Genomic DNA, 20,992 nt, shown 5'->3' with positions numbered 1-20,992 from the left:
ACCTGATTTTTCCATGAAAGTAGGTTTCTATTGATTGCGTGTGCTGTCAGGCCATGCTGCATCGTGTGCTTGGTGCAGAGGAGCACGGGGGGGTGTCTCCCCCCTGGCCCTGGTGAGCAGGGTGCCTACAGCATGGGCTCCAGGGTATGTTACAGGACATCACCTGGCTAGGAATGCCTTGTGGGGAGCTGCTGGCTGGCTTGCAGCAGTGTGCTGCCGGTGTGCCGGGAGTTGCTGCATGGGGCAGCTTGCTCTTGGCCACTACCCGGGAGCATGCTGATGCCTCCAGGACAGCTGAATGTCCAAGAGGATGGTTCGTGGTTGTGGGAGACGTGGCTGCTGTAGCTGCTTAACCTCCTTGCTGCCCCACAGGCAGAGGCTGACGAAAGGGATGCCAGGCAGCCCTGTAAGGTGTGGGGGGCGCAGCAGGCAGCCCTGCTCCTTGCTCTGTCGGCCCTTGGCCTCGGGGCACTGCTGGGCAGGCAGATCCTGATCATGTCCCTGGCTTTGTGCCACGAGCCGGGTGCTCCCGGGTTACAGGCGTTGTCTTTGGCAGGTGTGCGGGGTCAGCGTGTGGGTCCAAAGCCAGTAATTTATGTAAGAGAGATGTTCTTCCTGCCCGCCTCCCCTGCGGCACCGAGATAAGCCCCGTGGTAACAAGGGCCCTTTGTCAGCTTTTCTCCCGAGGGTGACATGTCACTGGGGCCAGGTGCAACAGCTTGTCACCTGTGGGGACACAGCCGCCAGCGCCTAAATGAGGCACCCAAAGATAAGGTGTGTGGGTGGGGGGAGGCAGCCTGCCCACCACCCTCTCTCCCACCACAGGGCCAGCGTCTGGCTCAGGACCTGCCCCCAGCGTGGGTCCCCGCCATATAACTGCGGGGTGCTCCCGGCTGGACTGTGCATCCCGATGCTGGCCTGGGGACGACTCCCGACCAGGCTGCGGTGGTCTGGGGGTGAGTGCCATGTGTCTGTGGGGTACCGGGGTCCCCCACCCCAGGCTGCCTGGTGGGACCATGCTCCCCAGAGGGTGGTCGTGGGGTACTGCAGCCCCTGTGGCTAGTGGTCTTCAGCAGCAGCTCTCGGGCCGCCGCTGGGGTCAGTGGCTGCCCCTGGGGCGGTGCAGCAGCCAGGTGTCCGCCCTGCAGAACTAACCCACTTTAGAAGAGAAACCTGCCCTGTGCCAGATTTTCTGGGCTGTTCTCAGCATCTCAGTTACCAAGGTGACTGTTTCCTGTGCGATTGCTAATGCTTCATGATCTTGATCATGATATCCGAGTGACTTCCTTTCCTCTGTAAGGAGCCGGAGGACCCGCTCCTGCCCGGGGCTGCCCAGAGCCCTGCTGGGGTGTGGAGAATTCAGGTCAGTTTGGGTTCTGCTGCTTTTGCTTTTTGCGCTTGACCCGGCTCTTGCGTTGCTCTTGATGTGGTCCCACACACGCGACGGCCAAGAGCATGTTGTTCTTCACAAATGACCGAAGCCGAGATGAGCCGCAATTCACTTCTCACCTTTTCTCCTTGGTGAAAACCTCTCTCCTGCAACCTGAAACTGGGCTGATGGATTTTCCTTGTGTTGCTGCTCTCCAGACAGTTTTCCATCAGGCTGCCGGCCCCTGGGACCGAGCCCCCACAACATGGGACTTTGCGGGAAGGCCAGTGCTGTTCCCGTTGGCCTGCTTGAGGGACCCCCTGCTCTGGTGGCTGCCGGGGCTGGAACGGGCCGGTGTGGGCAGGTTTGTGCCTGGCCACCCCGTGTCGCAGTGACCCGGTGTGTGCCACGCCGGGCGCGCGGGAACGCGAGACAGGGCGTCTTCTGAGTGCCCGTCTCTGTGGGTGCCCTCGCACCCCTGGTCGCTGCCCGGGACCGTGGGTGTCTGGGATCTCTCTGGGCAGATCCGGGGCTCCCGCTCGCACTGGCACGGGTGGGCACCGGCAGCCCCATGCTGCGACGGGGAGAGGCGGCGCTGAGCCCCGGGCCGTGCCCGGTGCCGCTGGGGGGGTGTCCCCAGACGGGGGCGAGCGGTGCGCCGGAGGGTGCTGTGCCGGCGGCCGGGCGCTGCGGCGGGCGCGGAGCTGGCGGCGGCGGCGGCGGCGGCGGCGGGGCGGGCGGGGCGGGCGGCGGTGACGGCATCCGGCGGCGCCCGGCGGAGCGGCGGCCGTGCCGCGCCGTGCCGGGCTGCGCCGGGCCGAGCGGAGCCGGGCAGGGCCGAGCGGGGCCGGTCGGTCGGTGCGGGGCCGGTCGGCGCGGGGCGGGGCGGCGGGCGGCGCTGACAGCTGCTCGGCGTAAACAAGCGGCCCCGCCGGCCGCCCCGGCCGCCCCTGCCTGGGCCGGGCCCGGCTCCGGGGCGGGCGCTCCGGGCGCCCCGCGGCGTGACGCGGCGTCGCCGCCAGACGGGCCCGGCCGCCGGCGGGACGGGAGCGGGCAGGCCGCGCGGTAAGGGCGCGGGCGCGGCGGCGGGGACGCGGCCGGGGACGGGTTCGCCCCGCCGGCGCCGGCGGTTTGACAGCTGGGGCGGCCCCGGCCGGGCGGGGACCCCAGGCGGGGGCGGCCGGTGGCGCCGCGGGCCGGGCCGCCCCGGTAGCGGGGGAGGCTGTCCGGCGACACCGGGGCCGCCCCGGCGGGGGGAGCGGGCGGGGTCCGCGCTCCGGGGCCGGCGGGGCCGCGGCCGCCGCGGGGAGCCGGGGCCGAGAAGGGAGCCGGGGCCTGGTGCCGCAGCACCCTCGGGGCTGCCCCCCGGCCCTGCCACTGGAGCCCCGGTGCCTGTGGGCACCGGGCAGGGGCCTGGCCGGCTGCTGCCCGCGCCTGCTGGGTGCCACGGGCGGTGTGGGGCCGAGGGCTCGCCGGTCCCCGCTGCAGCCCACCGTGCGGGCTGGTCTGCAGCCGCCCGGGCTGCCCCGTGCCTCGCCTTCTTCCCCCTCCTCCTCCCGGGGGTCAGCAGGCAGCACCGGGTGTGCGGCCGGGCCGAGCAGGGAGCCAGCTGGCCCGGGGAGAGCCAGGCCCGGCACCCCCCGGCCGGGGCCGGCCATAGCGCTGGCCCCTCGTGGAGCGGGCATTGCCGGGCAGCGGGGCGGCTGCCGGCTTGGGCACGGCGAGGCAGAGGCAGCTGCCAGCCCAGGGACCTGTGGAGGGGCGAGGTGCTGGCACACAGGCCAGCTGTGGCAGTGTCCCCTTGTGCCCTGCTGTTGCTCCCTCCACTCTTGCAGCAGCTTTTCCCCCTTCCCTGGGGGCTCAGGACCCTTTCCCGCAGGAAACTGAGCCCTGGCAGGACTGGGCTCCCATCCAGTCTCCGGCGGGTGCAGAATTTGGGACGTCGGGGCTCCCGGTGTCCCAGCAGGGTGGCCAGGCCCACAGCTGGCCGAGGTCTGGTCAATGAGGGATAGCCACAGCATGCCTGAATCGCGGCACTGTCTGTGCTGCAGCCTGCGGTGAGGGCTCCGGTGGCTGCCAGGAGCTGCTCTCCTCCCCTGGCAGCACCGCAGGCTCCCTGCTCGCCGTGGCCGCTGCTCGCCGGAGGGGGATGGGGCTCCTCTGGGCAGTGCTGGCTCTCACCTTTCCTGCTGTCTCTGAAACACGACCAGATATTTCAGGGTCTCCGCAGAGCTCCGCGCATGGAGCTCGCACCGGCGCCATCGTGTCGCGGGCGCCTCTGACCTGGGTGCGTCAGTCCCAGCCCTGCTCCCCACCTGCCTTCCCCCCCTTCTTGTGTTTTCCCTCCGACACGGTGTGAGCTGTCCACAGGCATCCCTGGGTGCGGGTCCCTGGGTGCGCACTGGAGGTGACGGTGTGCCTCTTTTCCTAGTCCCTGTGCTGGTTTCCTTTCAGTTGTGAAGATGAGTCACACCGGTGTCACCATGTTGTGCTCTGGAGGAAGGGCAGAGCTGAGTTGTTGAGGGTGACAGGCAGCTCGGTGCTTGACACTACTACCGGGCACTGCCTGGTCGCTCGCTCACTGTGGAGGTGCTGGGGCCAGGGGCTACCCAGAGAGCAAGGGCTCTCCCTGCCTTTCTTCCTCCCAGTCTCTTGTTTAGCTGGGGTTCCTCGCACAGCATCTGGGGGCATCTCACCAGGTTTCCGCTTGGGACTGGAGAGACAGGATTCCCATCCCAATTGTTCCCAGCTCCATACCCAGACAGGCCCGTGCCGGTTGGAGAAGGGGCTCTTGTCCGCTGCAGAGCATGGCGGCAGGAGGCACGGCTGCCCTCGCCTTGCCTCTTCCCTCCTTTGGTGCTCTTCTTCCCTCCCAGTTTGTTTCATGTGTTTGTAAGCCCAGTGTAAGTACACATTGGGCAACAGGCAACGTAAACAGTGGCTCTGTGCTGGAAGCAGGAGCACGGCAGGGGCAGGCATGCCAGGGCACCCTGCAGGGCCAGCTGCTGCTGTGGTTCCTGGGGGCCCCAGGTCACATCTGGCTGTCCATGAGCCACGGTGGGCAGCGCGCGCTGTGTGCCGAGGCCCCGGTGGCAGAGCCGCAGCTTGGTCTGGCAGAGCCTGTGCTCCCTGGGTTTGAAGAGAGGCACCGCGGGGCCTGACCGCTCTTCCGTCTCTCTGCAGATCGTGCTGCTGTCCTGGACGGTCTGTTCCTGCTGCCTCTGGCCCAGCTGCTGCGGGCTCGGCCCCATGCTTGCGTGGGCTGAGCAGGGACCAGCGGGGCAGAGAGGCCGGCGCTCCTCGGGGTGCTGACGCGGGGAGGCTGCTGGACCCGCCGCTCCTGGGACCCTCCTGCTCCCCAGCTAGAGGAACCCCGATATTCTGATGGATCTGAGGCCCTGCTCGCTGCTCCTGCTCTGGACTCTGGTGGTTGCCCTCGCTCTCCTGGCCCAGGAGGTGCTGGCCCAGCATATTTACACCAACACCTGGGCTGTGCTCATCCCCGCAGGGCCCCAGGAGGCTGACAGAGTGGCCAGGAAGCATGGATTCCTCAACCTGGGCCCGGTAAGTCCTCTGCTTCCCTGTCTTCATGGAAGCAGCATCCTCTGCCACAGTCTGGATGGGCGCTGGGCTCAGCCCTGGAGCCAGCTCGGGGGCTGCTCTCTCTGGCAGCAGGGCGACTGTGTTCGTGCCCGTTCACTGAAGCCTTACAGCATGTGCTGTGTTGACTGAAGGGTGGTAATTAGCTGGATGGAGACAGGGCCTCTCCTCACCAATGGGATGGTCTGGTGGCATGGCATGATAGGACAGGGCGCACTGCCTGCTGGAGGGGGAAGAAGGAAAAGCCCATCCTAGTGTGAAAAAATTGGGAGTGCTGTGCATTGGTAGAGGAGGGGAGGGCTCCGTGTTCATGGTGGTGCTCCCTGCTGCAAGCTGCCCCACTGCGGCACAGCCTCGGCTCAGCTGGGGAGGCAACAGCACCTCCTGGGTGTCCCCAGAGCAGGTGGTCTGACAGCAGCCACGTGTCCTGGGCCCTAAACAGAAGGTGTCAGCAGGTTCCCACTGCTCTTTGCTTTGTCTGCCCTCATCCAGGGATGGGACAGCACACGTGGCTGTGTTGGGACCATTGCCTCCCTCCTGACGGTGGGGTGGGGAGAATGGGGTGACAATGAAGGAACCGGGACCCCTTGTGTTCCCTGCAATCCTGGCTGTTCCCAGCCTTGTCCCCAGCGGGAGGAGCTCCCCAGTGCTGTCCTCCCGGCAGCCTTGGCAGAGCCCAGCTGCCCTGTGCTCCAGGCCCCAGGCAGCTGGCTCTGCTTTCCCTGGCTGGCTGTGGGCTGTGCCCTCGCTGGTAGCCAGAGTGCTCCCAGGTCTGACTCTCGTAGCGGTGGTGTGAAAGCTGAGAGCCACCGGGGGGTGGCCAGGCTCCTGCTTGCCAGCGTGGTGCTGCAGGCAAGACATGTCTCTGTTGGCACACCAAGTCTTGCAGGCCAGCACTTCTTGATGCCACCATTGTAGTGTGATGCCACTGCCCCGTGCTCTCGGCACGGGCTGATCTGTGGGGCTTTTCTTCACCCTGTGCCACGGGCAGGGCTCTGGCCTCTGCGCTGGTGGCAGGTGGGGACTTTGCTGATGGAGCTGGCACCAGCACAGCTGTTGTGATCACAGAGGGGGCCAAGGGGATCCCATGGGAGTGGTTGCAGCCAGGCTGGCCCAGAGGAATGCCTCCCCACAGGCATGGGGAGCAGGACCAGCGCTGCTCCAGCAAGGTGAGGCTGGTACTGGCAGAGCAGAGCCAATGTGGCTCTGCCAGCCCTGGCTGGGCTGTCGGCATGCCTGGGGGTCTGTTGCCCCGACAGCAGGATGCTGCTGCCGGGCTGAGCTGGCTCTCCGGGAAGGAAGCAAGGAGCAAAATCCCAGAGGAAATTGCACAACTCATGGCTGCGGTGTCAGGACCTCGCTGAGAGCAGCTGCCGCGAGCCATGGCGGGCGGGGAAGGTGGCTGCTGCTGGAACCAGCGGGTGCCTTGTCCTGCCACCCAAAATGAGCCCTGCATGGGGCTGGGGGTGTGCAGGGCTCTGGGGACAGGGAGCCCTGAGTCTTCCAGGGCTTGTGCTGGAAGAGGGAACTCTGTGGGGGCTGGGGCCAAGTGTGGGGGCAATGGGGTGGCCTCATATAGGTGCTGTTTGGGTGGAAATGTCTTAGAGCCAATGTCGGGGCAGAGGATGTGTCGGGCCAGGGCTGCTGCCATGCAGAGGGGACTGGGAGAGTGGCCCAGGATGCGTCCCACTGGGCCAGGTCTGTGCCAAGACGCCTGGGAGCAGGGACAGGGCTGAGGTGCCATCATCCTGCTCCTGACAGCGTTTCCCGTTGTGCTGTGGTGCAGAGCCCCGTGGCCCAGGCCTGTTTGGGGTCCGTCCCTGGAGCTGTGGAGGCTCTGCACCAGCTCTGCCCAGCAGTGCTCACCTTCTACCCATGCTATTTGTTCTGCTGCCAGAGGCTGGCATCTCTGCCCCGGGCTCTCCCAGCCCACGGCAGAGCAGCGGTGAGGCAGCACCTGCAGGCAGTGCCCCGTGGGCTGTGGCAGCTTGGGCTGCAGCAGGAGCTGCTGGTCTGGGCATGTTTTCTCCCGTTCTGGAGCCTGTCCCAGTGTCTGTGCTGTGGGATGAAGCTTGGCTGGCCCGGGTAGCCCACTCCCACAGAGGGGCCATGGTGGCCCAGTGGGAAAAGCAGGGCTGGAAGGAGCTGGGCTTTCCCTCCTGGGAGGTTTCTGAGCTGCTGTTCCTGGGGGTGCGTGCCGCTGGGACAGGATGCGGCAGCCAAGCTGGAAGGGGGGGAGCTGGGTGCTTCTGGCAGTACCCCAGTGTGAGGCCCCCAGGGTCCTTATCTGAGAGGAGCCTGGCCTCAGCATGGGCTCTGGACACTGTCCTCAGAGGCGTGCTGTCCTGGCGTACTCCCCGCTCCACCACTGCCTGCGGAGCGGGGCAGGCGGGCAGTCCCCTGGGCCAGCGGTGCCTCCAGCAGAGAGATGCCAGGACCCGCGTCTGATGCCAGCAGCCTTGAAGGGGACCCAAAGGACAGCGTGGGGCGGGCGGGGGTCAGAGGGGAGGGATAGATGCAGCAGTGAGGCGGGAGCACAGTGGTTCATGCTGTTGGGGCTGGTGCAGAGGAGGGGGCACAGCCGGGGAAGGGCCCAGCTGCTGGTGCCAGCCTTGGGCTGCGCTGGCAGGACGGCAGTGCCAGCCCAGGGAGGGGTGAGCGCTCTCACCTCCCATACCGCTGGGCTGCTGGTCCCCGCTAGCCCCCACTGCCACCCGGCATGTCACCCTGCTCCCAGGGACGCAGGTGGGAGCACGGGCAGCCTGCTGGCCGTGGGGCTGGCTGAAGTGGCTGGGGCAGGAGCAATGGGCTGGCACTGCTCTCCGTGGGATCAGCGCCGCCTGCCCTGGAGACGCACGGGGCTGGAGGGGCAGCTCTGCCCTTGCTGAGGACAGGGACTGTGGGGATTAGGGTGGAAGCGTGTGGGCTGGCTGGCTGCTGGATGCCACCACAGTGTCTGTGCAGACCTAATCCAGTCGGATGACCAGACAGAGCCATGATGTACGTGCAGGAACAATCAGGGCTCTGTCCTTACCCCCGGAGGGGGTGACGGGGTGTTGGGGGAGGGTGGCTAGCTTTCCCCTCTGCCAGCCCAGTGCAGAGGCTTTTCTCCTCAGAACCTCCCCAAATGCTCCAAGCTACCGGGCATCCCAGGCTGTGCTGGGGGGATGCAGTGTGCCACGGGGAACAGGCCCAGATCTGTCCCCAGTGACTTTGGTGGTGCTGGAGGTACGGTGCTGCTGTAACAGGCAGGACTGCAGCTCTGCAGCCGGCTGTGCCAGGGCTCCAGCTGCCTGCCTGTGCCCTCAGGGAAGGGGTGTAGAGCTGCAGGCCAAGTCCTGGCCTTTCCTTCGCCAGCCCAGGGCAGGAGCAGTGCCCAGCTGCCACTGGCACCACAGGGCGCAGCCCCACATCACAAGCACCACGTCCTGGGGAGCCGGCACGGTCTGTGGCTTCCCTGGATAACACCAGCTGGCGCAGCATGGGGTTGATTTGCCCACTGCACTGTCCCCCACTGCAAGCTTGCTCCCCACCATGGCCCAAAGTCTGGGGGACACACACAGAAAGGAGTGAGGTTCTGAGCTGGCAGCCAGGGGCTTTGCCTGCCCCTTTCCTGGGGCCTGGTGTGTGCTGGCATGATGTGAGCACCAGACTGCCCTGGCGATGGAGCCATGGACACAAGTCCTGACCCTGGTGCTGGGCTCCTGCTGTCTTGGGCTGCCATGAGTCAGGTCTGTTCCTTTTCCTGCCCACGGAGCAGCTGGTGCACGGGGGGCTGCGCTGTGGGGGGAGCACTGCGGAGCAGAGCGATTCCTTTTGGCAGGTGGGGGCTTAGCCTGCTGGTACACGGTGCTCCTTGAGCAGCGGTGGTGCAGGCCCGGCTCCAGGTGCTGGGATGCGTTTCCCTTCACCCCGAAGCTCCCCTGTGCTCCAGAGGGTAGGTGCATGACTTGGGGAGCTGCAGCCCAGATTTGCTGCCCTGGGGCTGAGGGTGCTGCTCTGCCGGGTGCACCTTTCCTCCCCTGCTCAGCCTTGGATGCTGTGTGGCTGGCCAGGGTGGCAGCACATCATTGCAGAGCTTTGATAAGCTTGTGGGGGTTCGTTAGCTGCAATCAAACTGTTTTGCGGCAGCCTGGGGAGGCAGAGGGCGAGATGTCCTCCCCCTCGTGTTTGTTCCTGCAGCCCTTGCACCCAGCCCCCCAGGTGACGGGACAGCCTGGGCAGCTGGATCTTGCCCATGGTCACTGCCCAGGCTCTGTGGCTTCCAGGGAGACAGGGTGGGCACTTGGCCCCTTCTCCCCTGCCCAGGCAGGCTGCTGGGCTGGGGACCCTGGGTGGCAGGGGTGGGACCACCACGACCCAGCCAGCCTCTGGGATCTGCGGGAGCAGGTAAGGAAATAACAGCACTGTAGGGGGTTTGGGGTTTAAGTAACCATCTGGGTGGATGCTGGCCGCCTGGCCCAGCTGGGCTGTGCTGGAGTCTTGTCGTGCCCCTGCCCAGGCTGGGCTGTCCCGGCGTGCGTGGGAGCTGAGCAGGGCTTAGCACAGCATGGCGCCTCGGCTCGTGGCTGTCCCCAGCTGGGGTCGGACGCCTGCGTTCCCCACCTCGCCTTGCTCAGCTGGAGCTGGCTGTGCCCCGAGGTAGAGACCAGCGCCGGGTGGGTGCTCCGGTGGGGTGCTGGCCTGGGGCACACGGGGAGCAGGGCTCTGCTAGCAGCCTGTCCGCAGGGGCAGAGGCTGGCTCAGACCCTCCCTGCTCTGGCTGGGGCTGCCTGGGGAGCAGGGCTGCAGGCTGCCCGGGACCCTCCTGCACCAGTAGCAGGGGGTGCTGGTTGACTCCAGAAGAGGAGCGGTGGGTTTGGCACCTGAGGTTGGTGCCTCTCCCAGGCTGGCTCCAAAAGGCCTGTCCCTCTCTGCCACCTGCAGCAGTGGAGTGGGCTGTGGCCGGGGAGCTTGGCGCTGCTGCCTGGGACCACCCTGCCAGGGCAGCAGCTTTGTTGGATAATTTGAGACTTAGTGCCATGCAGGGACCCACAGGAGGTTGAGGTGGGCAGAGGCTGTGGTGTTGTGGCCCCAGGGTCTCCCCAGCTGCCTTGTCACCAGCTGCTGCAGCCTCTCACAGGAGGTCCTGCCCTGTGCACCCAGACACAAGCCCCACCAACCACTCCAGAGTGGGGGCCCAGTCTGCCCATGGCAGCCCTGGGGCTCGGGATTGCAGGTGCGGAGATGGGGAACTGTGGAGATGGGGCTCTCAAGTCCATCCTGCTCCTTTCTCTGTTGCAGATCTTTGGCGACTATTACCACTTTCGGCACAGCGGCGTGGTGAAGCGTTCCCTCTCGCCCCACCAGCCCTGGCACAGCCGTTTGGCCAGGGAACCGCAGGTACCTGCAGCAGGGGGGCCTTGCCCGCCATGCGTGGGGGGCCTGGCTTTGGGCCTGGGCACTTCACACTGACATGTGAGCCGGTGCTGGGCACAGGATGGAGCTGAGCTGCCTTGAACCGTCCCTGGCGTTGAGGCCCTTGGCAGAGCCGAGTGGGAGCCCAGCACGTGGCCGGCCGGGGCAGGGGGTCAGTGGAGCCAGCGCCACTGGCCTGTGGGCTGCTGTGGGCCCAGGGCACGGGGCGGCCTGCGCTCCCTGGAGGGTTCTCAGCCCTCGTACATGGGACAAGGTGCGCAAGGGCAATGCCAGCAGTGCCAGATCGCTGTGTGGCAGGGCTGCCGTGATCTCTGTCCCCTGGCGCTGGCCCAGGGGCCTGGCAGGCTGGCAGCAGAGCTGGGTGTGCAGCGTGTCACAGTGGCTGGCAGGCCTTTGGCAGCCCACTGCTCGGCAGAGCTCTGTGCTGTGACCTGCCCGCTCCGCTGGAGCGCAGCCTGTCGCGGGACACCCTGGCCAGGAGGGATGGTCTGGGTGCTGCTGTAGCTCTGGGGGGGTCAGATACTCTGCCAGCCCAGGGGTGGCTGTGAGCTCCCCAGGGAGAGCCCCTCTGGGCAGGCTGCTGGCTGTGGGGCAGGGGGTCTGGGGAGCTGCTGGCATGGGCATGAGATGCTTCTCTGTCCCCAGGTACAGTGGCTGGAGCAGCAGGTGGCAAAGCGCAGGACCAAGCGAGACATTTTCATGGAGCCCACAGACCCCAAGTTCCCGCAGCAGTGGTATCTGGTGAGTGCAGGGCAGGGGCTGCACACTGCCGGGCAAGGAGGGAGCCATGCAGCCACAACAGCGGGTGTGAGTTCTGGGGATGCAGACGTGGCAGCCAAGGCACTGCTGCCAGCCAGTCTGGCAGGGAGGAGGAGGAAGAGGAGGAAGGCCTGAGGCAGCCACCTGGTGCTGTGTGTCAGGGGGCACCCCAGGGAAGAGACCATGCTTGCGGAGCTGCGGCTCCCTGCTGGGTCGCTGGCAGGGCTGGGGAGAGCCCAGGGCTGGACTAGGGGGGAGCAGCCCCTTGCCGGGCCCAGAAGCGGGGTCTGTGCCTGTCTGCATCGTCGAGCTCAGGCAGAGCCGTGTTTGTGGGGCCCAAGCACAGCCTGCGGCTCGGTCTCATTTCCGAGTGGCCCTCCCGGCTGGCTGTGCCCAGCCCTCTGCGCCCAGGTCCCCGGGGGCTTCCTCATTCCCATGTCACAGCAGAGCAGGGTGAAGGCTGCCTCTTGCCCTCCTGTAAGCCAGGGCTGGGAGGGGTCCAGGCACACCCCCGCTGCAGTGCCAGCAGCTGGGTGCAGCTCCTATTGCGAGGGCTTCTCTTGGCAGTACAACACCAACCAGCGGGACCTGAATGTGCGTCAGGCCTGGGAGCAGGGCTACACGGGCAAGGGTATCGTGGTTTCCATCCTGGATGACGGCATCGAGAAGAACCACCCTGACCTGGAGGGCAACTACGTAAGTGTGAGGCAATGCTGCAGGACATTGTGCCACGCGAGCCTGTTCGGGTGGCTGTGGCCACTCAGAGCAGCCCCGTTGCTGCATGGTGGAGGGCCTGTGCCTGCTATGGCGGGACATGGAGGAAAGCGACGTAGTTGTGGAGCCTTCCCCCCTGCTCAGCTCTGCCTCAGGAGCATGGAGCGCAGGTGTGGCCCCAGGATTGGTGGGGCTCAGTGGCCGAGGTGTACAGTCTCTAACTGCCAGATCTGTCTTCCAGGATCCAGGGGCGAGCTTTGATGTCAACGACCAGGACCCAGACCCACAGCCCCGCTACACGCAGATGAATGACAACAGGTGAGGCAGGAGGTACAGGCAAGTGTGGCAGAGCCCAGCTATGGCAGGGTTTCAGCTGCAGTGCCATCCCTCATGGACGGCAGGAGCATGCACGGGTGGTGGCACATCTTTGCCCCATGGAGAAACCCCCTGACATCCTTTCTGATATGAGCAGCATCCTCTGGGGCTGCCCGGTGCCAGCGCAGGCCATTCAGTCCCCCCTGCCCTGGAGCAGAAGGGTAGACAGAGGAGCCCTGCAGGGCTTTTTGTCAGCTCTCTGGTTTGGGAGGGATGGGAAGCAGCTCAGGTGCTGGTTGCTGCAGCCAGTGCCCAGCCCTGTGCCCCTTGCACCCCATCCAAGCATGCTTGGTCCTGTTTTGACTGCAGACACGGCACACGCTGCGCTGGGGAGGTTGCTGCTGTGGCAAACAATGGAATCTGTGGTGTTGGTGTGGCTTACAACGCCAGGATCGGAGGTGGGTGCCACCCTGCCCTGTGCCGAGAGCAAAGCCTGTGCTGGGCTCCGCGGGTGCCTCATGGCCGGAGGAGTGGGCTGTGCCCGGGGATCTCAGCGCTGCTGGCCAGGGCAGCCCTGTGATGGCTTGTGGCACAGGGTGGCAGCAGTGGATGGAGGGCTTTCGCCAGCGGCACCGCTGCCCTGAGGTGCGCGGCCACCCTGCCCCGTCCGGTCGCCCGTGACGTCTGCTCTCTGGCCCTAGGTGTGCGCATGCTGGATGGGGAGGTGACTGATGCTGTGGAGGCCCATTCCCTGGGCCTCAATCCCAACCACATCCACATCTACAGTGCCAGCTGGGGCCCCGAGGATGACGGCAAGACTGTGGATGGCCCGGCCCGGCTGGCAGAGGAGGCTTTCTTCCGAGGGGTCAGCCAGGTGAGCAGGAGAGTTTGGCAGGGGAGCGCCAGCTGAGCTCCTGCCCCTTCCCCCAGGTCTCCCTTGCTCTGCCTGCCCTGGTTGTTGTCCCAGCCCTCCCAGGATGAGCTGTCTTCCAGCCTATCTCCAGGATCAGGCTTTGTTGGTTTTTCCAGTTCTTCTTGTGTGATGGCCCTGAGTCAGGGCTCCTCCCGTGCGTGCGGGATGCTTCTCACACCTTTCTGAGCAGCCCCATGCTCCCAGCTGAGAGCTCCTGTGCAGCCCCATGCTAGGATGGTCTCTCCCTGCTCTCTGAAGCCCTGTGCTGGTTCCTGCCTGGTTTCACACCAGCCACTTGCCCTTGCTTCCTCTGCCTGTCTTTCCCCTGCTGTCCCCGTGTGCTGTTGGTGCAGCAGCCCGCATGGTTAGCTGTGTCCCATGTTCCACCTGGGATTCCCTGCGTGGAGAGACGCATGTGCCGTGCAAGGCATGCTGCAAACCCACCCCGCTGTGCCACGCCAGCTCTGTCACAAACACAGCGAGTGGAGCTGTGGCTTTTGGGTACCGCGCCGCCGGTTGGGGCTGCTCTGCTGAGCTCCCGCAGCGCTGCCAGGCGGCTGCAAATCCCACACAGGCAGAGTCAGCCTGGGTGATTTCCAAGCAGAAAAAGGCATCGGTTCTTGGAAGGCCCTTCTGCCACCCAGTGCCTTACATGGTGGGGCAGCCCCCGTAGCCTCTGCAGAGGTGCTCTGTAGGCGTGGTGGTGGTGAGGGATGCAGCACTGCGTGCCCTGGCCAGTGGGCTGTGACCAGTGGTGTCCCTCAGTGTCCCAGCTGCATCTGCTCGGTCTTTCCCACTCAGGCTGCAAGAACCCTGGGGCCAGCACCATCTGCTTGTCCCCAGCTCCAGCCTGGGGCTTCCTGCCCTGCGGCAGCGTGGGTGACACCGACGCTGGCCCTCACCCTGCCTCTGTTGCTAGGGCCGAGGGGGGCTGGGCTCCATCTTCGTCTGGGCATCTGGGAACGGGGGCCGCGAACACGACAGCTGCAACTGTGACGGTTACACCAACAGCATCTACACGCTGTCCATCAGCAGCACCACGCAGTATGGTAATGTGCCCTGGTACAGCGAGGCCTGCTCCTCCACCCTCGCCACCACCTACAGCAGCGGCAACCAGAACGAGAAGCAGATTGTGAGTCGGGGCTGCGGTGTCTGCAGGCGCGGGGCTCGTGGGGGTGGGATGTGCCGCGAGCTGCATCTGCCCTGGGCATCCCTCTGGGGACCGAGTGGGATGTGGTGCTGGGGGCAGGGCTGGCCCCGCTGTGCCGTGCTGCTGCCTGCCAGGTTGCTCCCAGAACTGCGGTCTCGTGAGCTGAGGGTTTCTGGAGCTCATGAGCTGCCCCAGGAGTGGTGGCTCTGCCTCGCCTCCCGCAGCCCTTGTGGGGACACAAGTCCCCAAGACCCCTCCATCCTGGACATGGCTGGTGCCCACAGCACCTCTTACCCCAGCACTCCTCCTCGCAGGTGACAACTGACCTCAGACAGAAATGCACCGAATCACACACAGGGACATCGGCCTCGGCGCCCCTGGCCGCTGGCATCATCGCCCTCGCCCTGGAAGCCAAGTAAGGGCAGGCACGGAGCAGGGCTGGGCTGGGGGCGGCCGTGCAAGCCCCACAAGGCAGCAATGCCTGGGCACGGACCTGCCTGGGGCTGGCAGGACCCGACGCTGGTGCCTGAGCCCCGTGTCTCCCTGCAGCAAGAACCTGACATGGCGGGACATGCAGCACCTGGTGGTGCAGACGTCGAAGCCGGCTCACCTCAACGCCAATGACTGGGTCACCAACGGCGTCGGCCGCAAAGGTACTGGGGTGCCAGGGATGGACCAGGGACCCCCATTCCTGCAGGCACTGCTAAGCTGAGGGTGCTGGGGCACAGCACCCTGGGGGGCAAAGGAAGCAGGAGGCCCCGGTGGGCTGCACAGCGGGCCGGGCACACGTCCCCTGCCAGGGACCCCCGGGAGCAGCACTGATCCCATCTCTGTCCACAGTCAGCCACTCCTATGGCTATGGCCTGCTGGACGCGGGGGCCATGGTGAGCCTGGCCAAGAACTGGACCACGGTGGGACCTCAGAGGAAATGCGTCATCGACATCCTCACGGAGCCAAAGTAAGGGCTGCTGAGCCCAGGAGGGCATCGCCCAGCGTCCTACCCACGCATGGCCCCACGCATGGCCCCACACCGGAGCACAAGCACCTCTGGTTCCAGGGCGGGGAGTGGGGAGGGTCTCCAGGGCTGAGCTGCCCCCAGGACCCCAGACCATCCTCCTGTGAGAGCCTGGGGAGAGTTGGGGAAGGTGCCTTCCAGCCATCCAGTGCTGAGGTCGACTGCCGAGCTTGCCTGCTCCTGCTGGGGCCGGGCTGGGCGCAGCAGGGGTGCGGACGGGCTGGGGCACTGCGGTTTGGGAGCTGCCGGCAGTCATCCCCAGACAGAGGGGCTTTTCAGGGGTCAGACAGAAGCTCCTTTTAGTCCCGCTTGGCTGCCCCTGCCACAGTGCAACATGTGCTGAGTCTCGTGTGCGGCCGGGGTGCTCCCTGGGGGCTCTCGGGGAGGTGGAGGGGGGCATCCCTGGGCATGGATGGAGCCACAGTCTGTGTCTGCTGCAGTCCCCCGGGACCTGCCCCTGCCCATCCTGAGCGGGCAGTCCTTGTGACCAGTGTCCTGTGCTGGCACCAGGGCTGGTGCTGCGGGGCGGGGGGGCAGCTGCATACAAGCACCGGGATGGGATGTCTGTGCCCGTCCCATCCCTCCCTGGCCGCGCCGTGCAGGGTGTAGCTGGCCCAGCGGCGGGTGAAGAAAGGGCCCATTCAGGGCTGGCATGGAGCAGCGGCTGGGGAGGCGGCACCGGGCAGCGCGTGCTCGGCAGGGAACTGGGGCAGCCCCGTCTGCTGCCTGCACCCATCTGGGGATGGAGAGGAGACACTGCCAGCTGCTGCGGGATCGATTCTCACTCCAGCTGCCCTGGGGCACAGCGCCCAGTTCCTAGGGCAGCCGCAAAGCGCCGCGGTGGGGGCCAAGGCACCCTGTCACGTGCCCCCCAGGCTGGAACAGGGCTCACTGTTGCCTGTCCTCGGCAGGGACATTGGGAAGCGCCTGGAGGTGCGGCGGAAGGTGGACGCCTGCCTGGGGAAAGCCAACTACATCAGCCGGCTGGAGCATGCGCAGGCCAGGCTGACGCTGTCCTACAACCGGCGGGGGGACTTGGCCATCCACCTGGTCAGTCCCATGGGCACCCGCTCCACCCTCCTGGCTGCCAGGTAGGTGCCAGGCTGCAGGGCACCCCGGGGTGGCCCCCGGGCTGGGCTGGCACGAGGGTGGATTTGCGCGATGCTGGCACTCACCTCTCGCCCCCTCCTCACCCAGGCCTCACGACTTCTCAGCTGATGGCTTCAATGACTGGGCCTTCATGACAACGCACTCGTGGGACGAGGACCCCTCTGGGGAATGGGTGCTGGAGATCGAGAACACCAGCGATGCCAACAACTATGGTAGGGCTGGGCCAGCCTCACCCCCACTGCTGCTTCCCTCCAAGCCCAGGGTGGCCTGGAGCAGTATGGGCACCCACATTCCCCCGAGCTGAGGGGCTGGTGACACCTCTGATACTCTGTAGTGACCTGGCTGGGGAGAGGCTGGAGCTGGGCACATGGGGTGGGGACGCAGCTGCTCTGGAGAGGTGGGGGCCTGGGGCAGCAGGTGCCCCTCGTGCCAGCTGGCCTGGCCCACTGTCCCATGGGCAGCCCTGCACTGGGGGTGCTCTTCCAGGTGGTGGGCACAGCCCCCCTGTCCCCTGACAGCCCGTGGGGGGGAGACCAGTGCCCCTCCCTGTGCCTGTCCCAAGCGCAGGTGGTCCGGCGGGCACGGTGGTGGTCCCTCACCCCATGTGTTGTTGCAGGCACGCTGACCAAGTTCACGCTTGTGCTGTACGGGACAGCCACCGACTCCCCCAGCCTTTCCAACCAGCTGGAGAGCAGCGGCTGCAAGACGCTGACCCCCAGCCAGACCTGCGTGGGTGAGTGTGGGGCGGGACGGGGGTGCAGGGCGCAGGCGGCCCCCCAGCCCGTGCTGACCCTGCCTTTCCCGCAGTCTGTGAGGAGGGGTACTACCTGCACCAGAAGAGCTGCCTGAAGCGCTGCCCTCCCGGCTTCGCGCCTGGCGTCCAGAACACACACTACAACCTGGAGAACAGCGTGGAGCCCATCGCGCCCCACCTCTGCCTGCCCTGCCACCCCTCCTGCGCCACCTGTGCGGGGCCCGGCCCCAACCAGTGCCTGACCTGCCCCGCGCACTCCCACTTCAGCAGCCTGGACCTCTCCTGCTCCCACCAGACACAGAGCAGCCGTGCATCCCCTGCCCTGGCAGACAGCGAGGGGCTGGCCGAGGCCCCTTCTCCAGCCAACCTGCCTGTCCTCATTGCCAGCCTCAGCTGTGTCCTCATCGTTGTCATCTTTGTCACTGTCTTTCTGGTGCTGCAGGCACGCTCAGGCTTCAGCCTGCGGGGCGTGAAGGTCTATGCCCTGGACAGCGGGATCATCTCCTACAAGGGGCTCCCCTCCGACATCTGGCAGGAGGAGGGCCCCTCCGAGTCGGACGGTGAGGAGTACGAGGCCCACAGCGAGAGGACTGCCTTCATCAGAGACCAAAGTGCCCTTTGATGAGCCCTCCCGCCCCTCCCTCCTCCCTGCCCAGCACCGCAGGGCCGGGGCAGGCGAGGCCGAGGGGCCCCGGACTCTGTCCCTGTCCCCCTCCCGCACCGCAGCCGCCCGGGGCTCCCTACCTACCGGCACCGTCCCTCAGCCCTGGCCTGGGCTGCCAGGCACGGCCCTGCTGGCACCGTCCCCAGCTCAGCACCGTCCCAGTCTTGCACCATCTCTCTTCGCCCCGCGTCCATCCTGCACCCCACGCTGGGGTGTTTGATGGCAGCAGGACCCCAGGCGCTCACTGGCCCTGCGCTGGCAGCTGTGTCCGCTGCCTGAGGTGGGCAGCTGCTGCTGGGGGTCATGTCAGTCCCCCAGGGTGGGGAGTGCGTGGGGTCCCTGGCTTGTCATTGCTCAGGCTGGGCTGGCCGGGGCAGGGGGGGCTCTGCCCCACCAGAGCTGAGCCCAGCCCGCGGCATGGCGTCCCCCTGCCCCTGCCGCCCGTGGCACGGCCGGGCCTCTGCCTGCCTCCCTGGCTCGGCCCGCTGCCTCCTGGCTCCCCGCCACCTCCCGAGGGCCTGTCCGCCTCCACCCGTGCCCTTCAACAGCAATAATGGCCAGGCCTCAGCCTCTGCTGCCTGCTTGCCTGCTGCCTGCCCATCCTGCCGCAGCTGCTGCCTGCGGTGCAGACGGGCCCCCCCCCGCACCGGAGAGCGTGGGGCCGGGCAGCGCCTTCCCCGTGCCCAAGGCTCAGCCCCCCCAGCGTGGGCAGGGACCCCTCGCACAGAGCCCATGCTGCGGGGCTGCCCCGGCCCCTCGTGCTGTGCCCCTGGCCAGGGCTGTGCGTGCTGCTGGCAGGGGCAGTGGGGCAGTGCCCGTGTCTGCGCTGCCCGGCTCTGCCTGCACCCTGCCTGTGCTGGGCAGAGCCTGGTGTCCCTGCAGCCTCGGCCCCCAGAGCGCCCCTGCACCCCGACGTGCCTTGCCCCCACTTGGTGACAATCCGTTCTGCTCCCCGCCGGAGCCCCCTCCCAGTGCCGCCTGCCCTCACTGCCCCTGCCCCATGGGCTGGGGGCCGGTGCCACGAGCCCCTTCACCGTCCGTTGCCGCACACCGGGGCCGTGGCACGGGCTTCTGCCCACCCTGTGCCAGCACCAGCCCTGGCCCGCCACGGACGGAGCTGCCGGCCGGGGGCCACAGGACTATTTTTCTATAATAACTTTTTGGTGCACAGTAATTTTTTCTTGTAATTTAATCAGCCGGGAGCTGCCTCCTGAGCCTGTTTTTAATTTAATGGATGTGGATATAACGCTAGAGAGACTGAGTTATTAAATGTTCAGAACTATGCAAACCAGCTCCGCTGCCTGTGCTCTGTGCCCCAGCCAGGAGGGTGCCAGGCTGGGGGTCGCCACCCCGTGCTGCAGCCCCCCGTGGGGTGTCTGGATCTGCTCTGCAGCCACAGGAGGGGGCCTGGGGTCCTGCCTGCAGCTGGAGGGGAGCATCTTGCTGGGGGGCATGCTTGCTGTGCAGGCAGGGAGCCCTGCTGCTGGCTGCTGCCAGAGCGCAGCTGCAGCCCTAGGTCCAGCTGCAGCCCCCGGACAGGACAGAGAAGCCCCCTGTCCCACCCCACAAGAGGTAAAGCACCCCCAGAGCCGTGGGCTGCCCTGCCCAGGTCGTGGGTGCTGTGCAGGGGCTGCTGCTTGGGGACTCGGCACCCAGGCGGGGACTGGCCCCTTCACCTGGGCGTTGAGAAGCAGCTGCTCTTTGGTAATGCAGAGAGAGGAGCTAATTCGGGAACCGGCTGCAGTGCATGGAGGTGGCTGGGGGGGCAAAAGCCTGGGGAACTTGCACGCCTGTCCCACAGCGCGTGGGCTGAGCCCCTCCACAGCAGCCTGGGGACCAGCTGGGCTCACACGCGGCAGCCCCCATGTCCAGCACCACCCTGCAGCAGCAACACGATGCCCGCAGGGCAGCCCTAGGATGGGGATGGCCGGGCTGGACACAGGACCCTCTCATGCCCTAGCCAAGTTCCAGGCAGAGCCCACCCCAGCCCCCCTGAGCCCCCCATGGGGTCCCAGCCCCCAGGAGGATGTGTTGGGGCTGTGCTTACTCTCTCAGAAGCAGCACCTCTCTGCAGAGCTCCTCAGCCTCGCTGCACCCGTGGCCGCGGTGGCTTCCTGTGGTCAGGGGCGAGTTCCTCGAGGTGTGGTGGCAACTGCAGGCGCTGCTCAGCCCGCTCGGCCTTCTCTCATGAGGTGGGGGCAGGGACAGATCCCGGCCACCCCTGGGTGGAGGGCTGCGTGGGCCCGAGCTGGCAGCCGGGCACGGCGGGCGGGCTGCAGGCATCGTGTGCTGCGGTGATGGCTGCGGGGGAAGCAGGCGGAGTGGCCGCAGCCCCACCGGGCTCTGCAGGCTGCAGGAGGGTGGACAGAGGATGTGAAACTGGGCGAGCTGTAGTGTGGCCCCCAGTAACCTTCCTGCTGCAGGCGGTGGCTGGGGCTTCCAAGGAAGGAGAGGTTCTGCACTCACTGTTGCGCCCAGCGCCTTGCAGCATGATCCTGACTGCCCTGGCACCACCGCGGGGGAAGCAGCCCCCCAAGCCCCCAGGCTCGGATGTCCCTGATGCAGGCAGGGAGGGGGCCTGTGCTGCCTAGGAGCTGCCAGGGGATGCTGGAGGGATGCTGGGGAGAAGCAGTGCCTCAGCCCAGCTTGTAAAACGCTTGTTCCCCCAGCTTTCTCTAAAAGTGGAATCAGCTCGGCTGTGTCCTGCAGGTGACCGTGACACCCCTGTGGGGCTGTGACCTCCCTGCCAGATGCTAGACATACCATGGAGGAAGCGGCTGAGCGGAGCTGAGCAGAGCTGAGCCATGCTGCACCAGTGGCGGGGACATGTGGCAGCGCTGCACAGAGGTGGTGGTGGTGGCAGCTGCCCCTCCAATGTGGCTGCCGGGGCTGAGCCATCCCACCGTGGCGCTGGTGAAGCACTTTGAGGGGCGAAGCACCTGGGGCTGCTTAGGAAGTGGGGTCCTGGCCATGCGGACACATGCTGGCAGCAAGGGCTGGGGCATGGCTCCGTGGGCGTCCATGCAGTGGATGCTCTGTCCCGTGGCCTTTCACGGTCACAAGGGCCCCCTTGGGGGTGATGGCAGGATGGCCGCCCTTTAGCAGGGCTGCACAGAGTCCTGGGGACCCCCGCTGGGTACCCCACCAGTTCCTGCAGCCCCTGGGGGAGGCAGGGGCACGGAGATGGGCCGGAGGATGGGCAGGACTGGGA

General features: G+C 66.5%; 1 protein-coding gene across 4 annotated transcripts; it reads left to right on the top strand.

Moving 5' to 3' along the window:
- Nucleotides 1-1,286: 1,286 nt before the first annotated feature.
- Nucleotides 1,287-19,069, top strand: FURIN (furin, paired basic amino acid cleaving enzyme). 4 transcript variants are annotated; one of them, XM_080397445.1, is made up of 16 exons: nt 2,261-2,434; nt 4,553-4,933; nt 10,253-10,351; nt 11,033-11,128; nt 11,714-11,842; nt 12,102-12,178; nt 12,545-12,633; nt 12,877-13,049; nt 14,008-14,220; nt 14,553-14,653; nt 14,788-14,891; nt 15,079-15,196; nt 16,165-16,344; nt 16,451-16,575; nt 16,980-17,096; nt 17,171-19,069. In XM_080397445.1, the coding sequence occupies exons 2-16, from the start codon at nt 4,754-4,756 to the stop codon at nt 17,737-17,739; spliced, it is 2,370 nt and encodes a 789-aa protein (XP_080253571.1). In that variant the 5' UTR covers nt 2,261-2,434; nt 4,553-4,753; the 3' UTR covers nt 17,740-19,069. The 4 variants fall into 4 exon arrangements, with proteins under 4 accessions (XP_080253570.1, XP_080253571.1, XP_080253569.1 ...); XM_080397444.1 differs by lacking the exons at nt 2,261-2,434; nt 10,253-10,351 and adding an exon at nt 1,287-1,363; XM_080397443.1 differs by lacking the exon at nt 10,253-10,351 and having other exon boundaries at nt 2,263-2,434.
- The last annotated feature ends 1,923 nt before the right edge of the window (nt 19,070-20,992 follow it).

The sequence above is a fragment of the Falco punctatus genome (assembly GCF_963210335.1).
Source record: "Falco punctatus genome assembly, chromosome: 7".
NCBI lineage: Eukaryota > Metazoa > Chordata > Aves > Falconiformes > Falconidae > Falco > Falco punctatus.
Note: the sequence above shows the minus strand (reverse complement) of the source record. Positions and strands in the feature narration are given on the sequence as shown.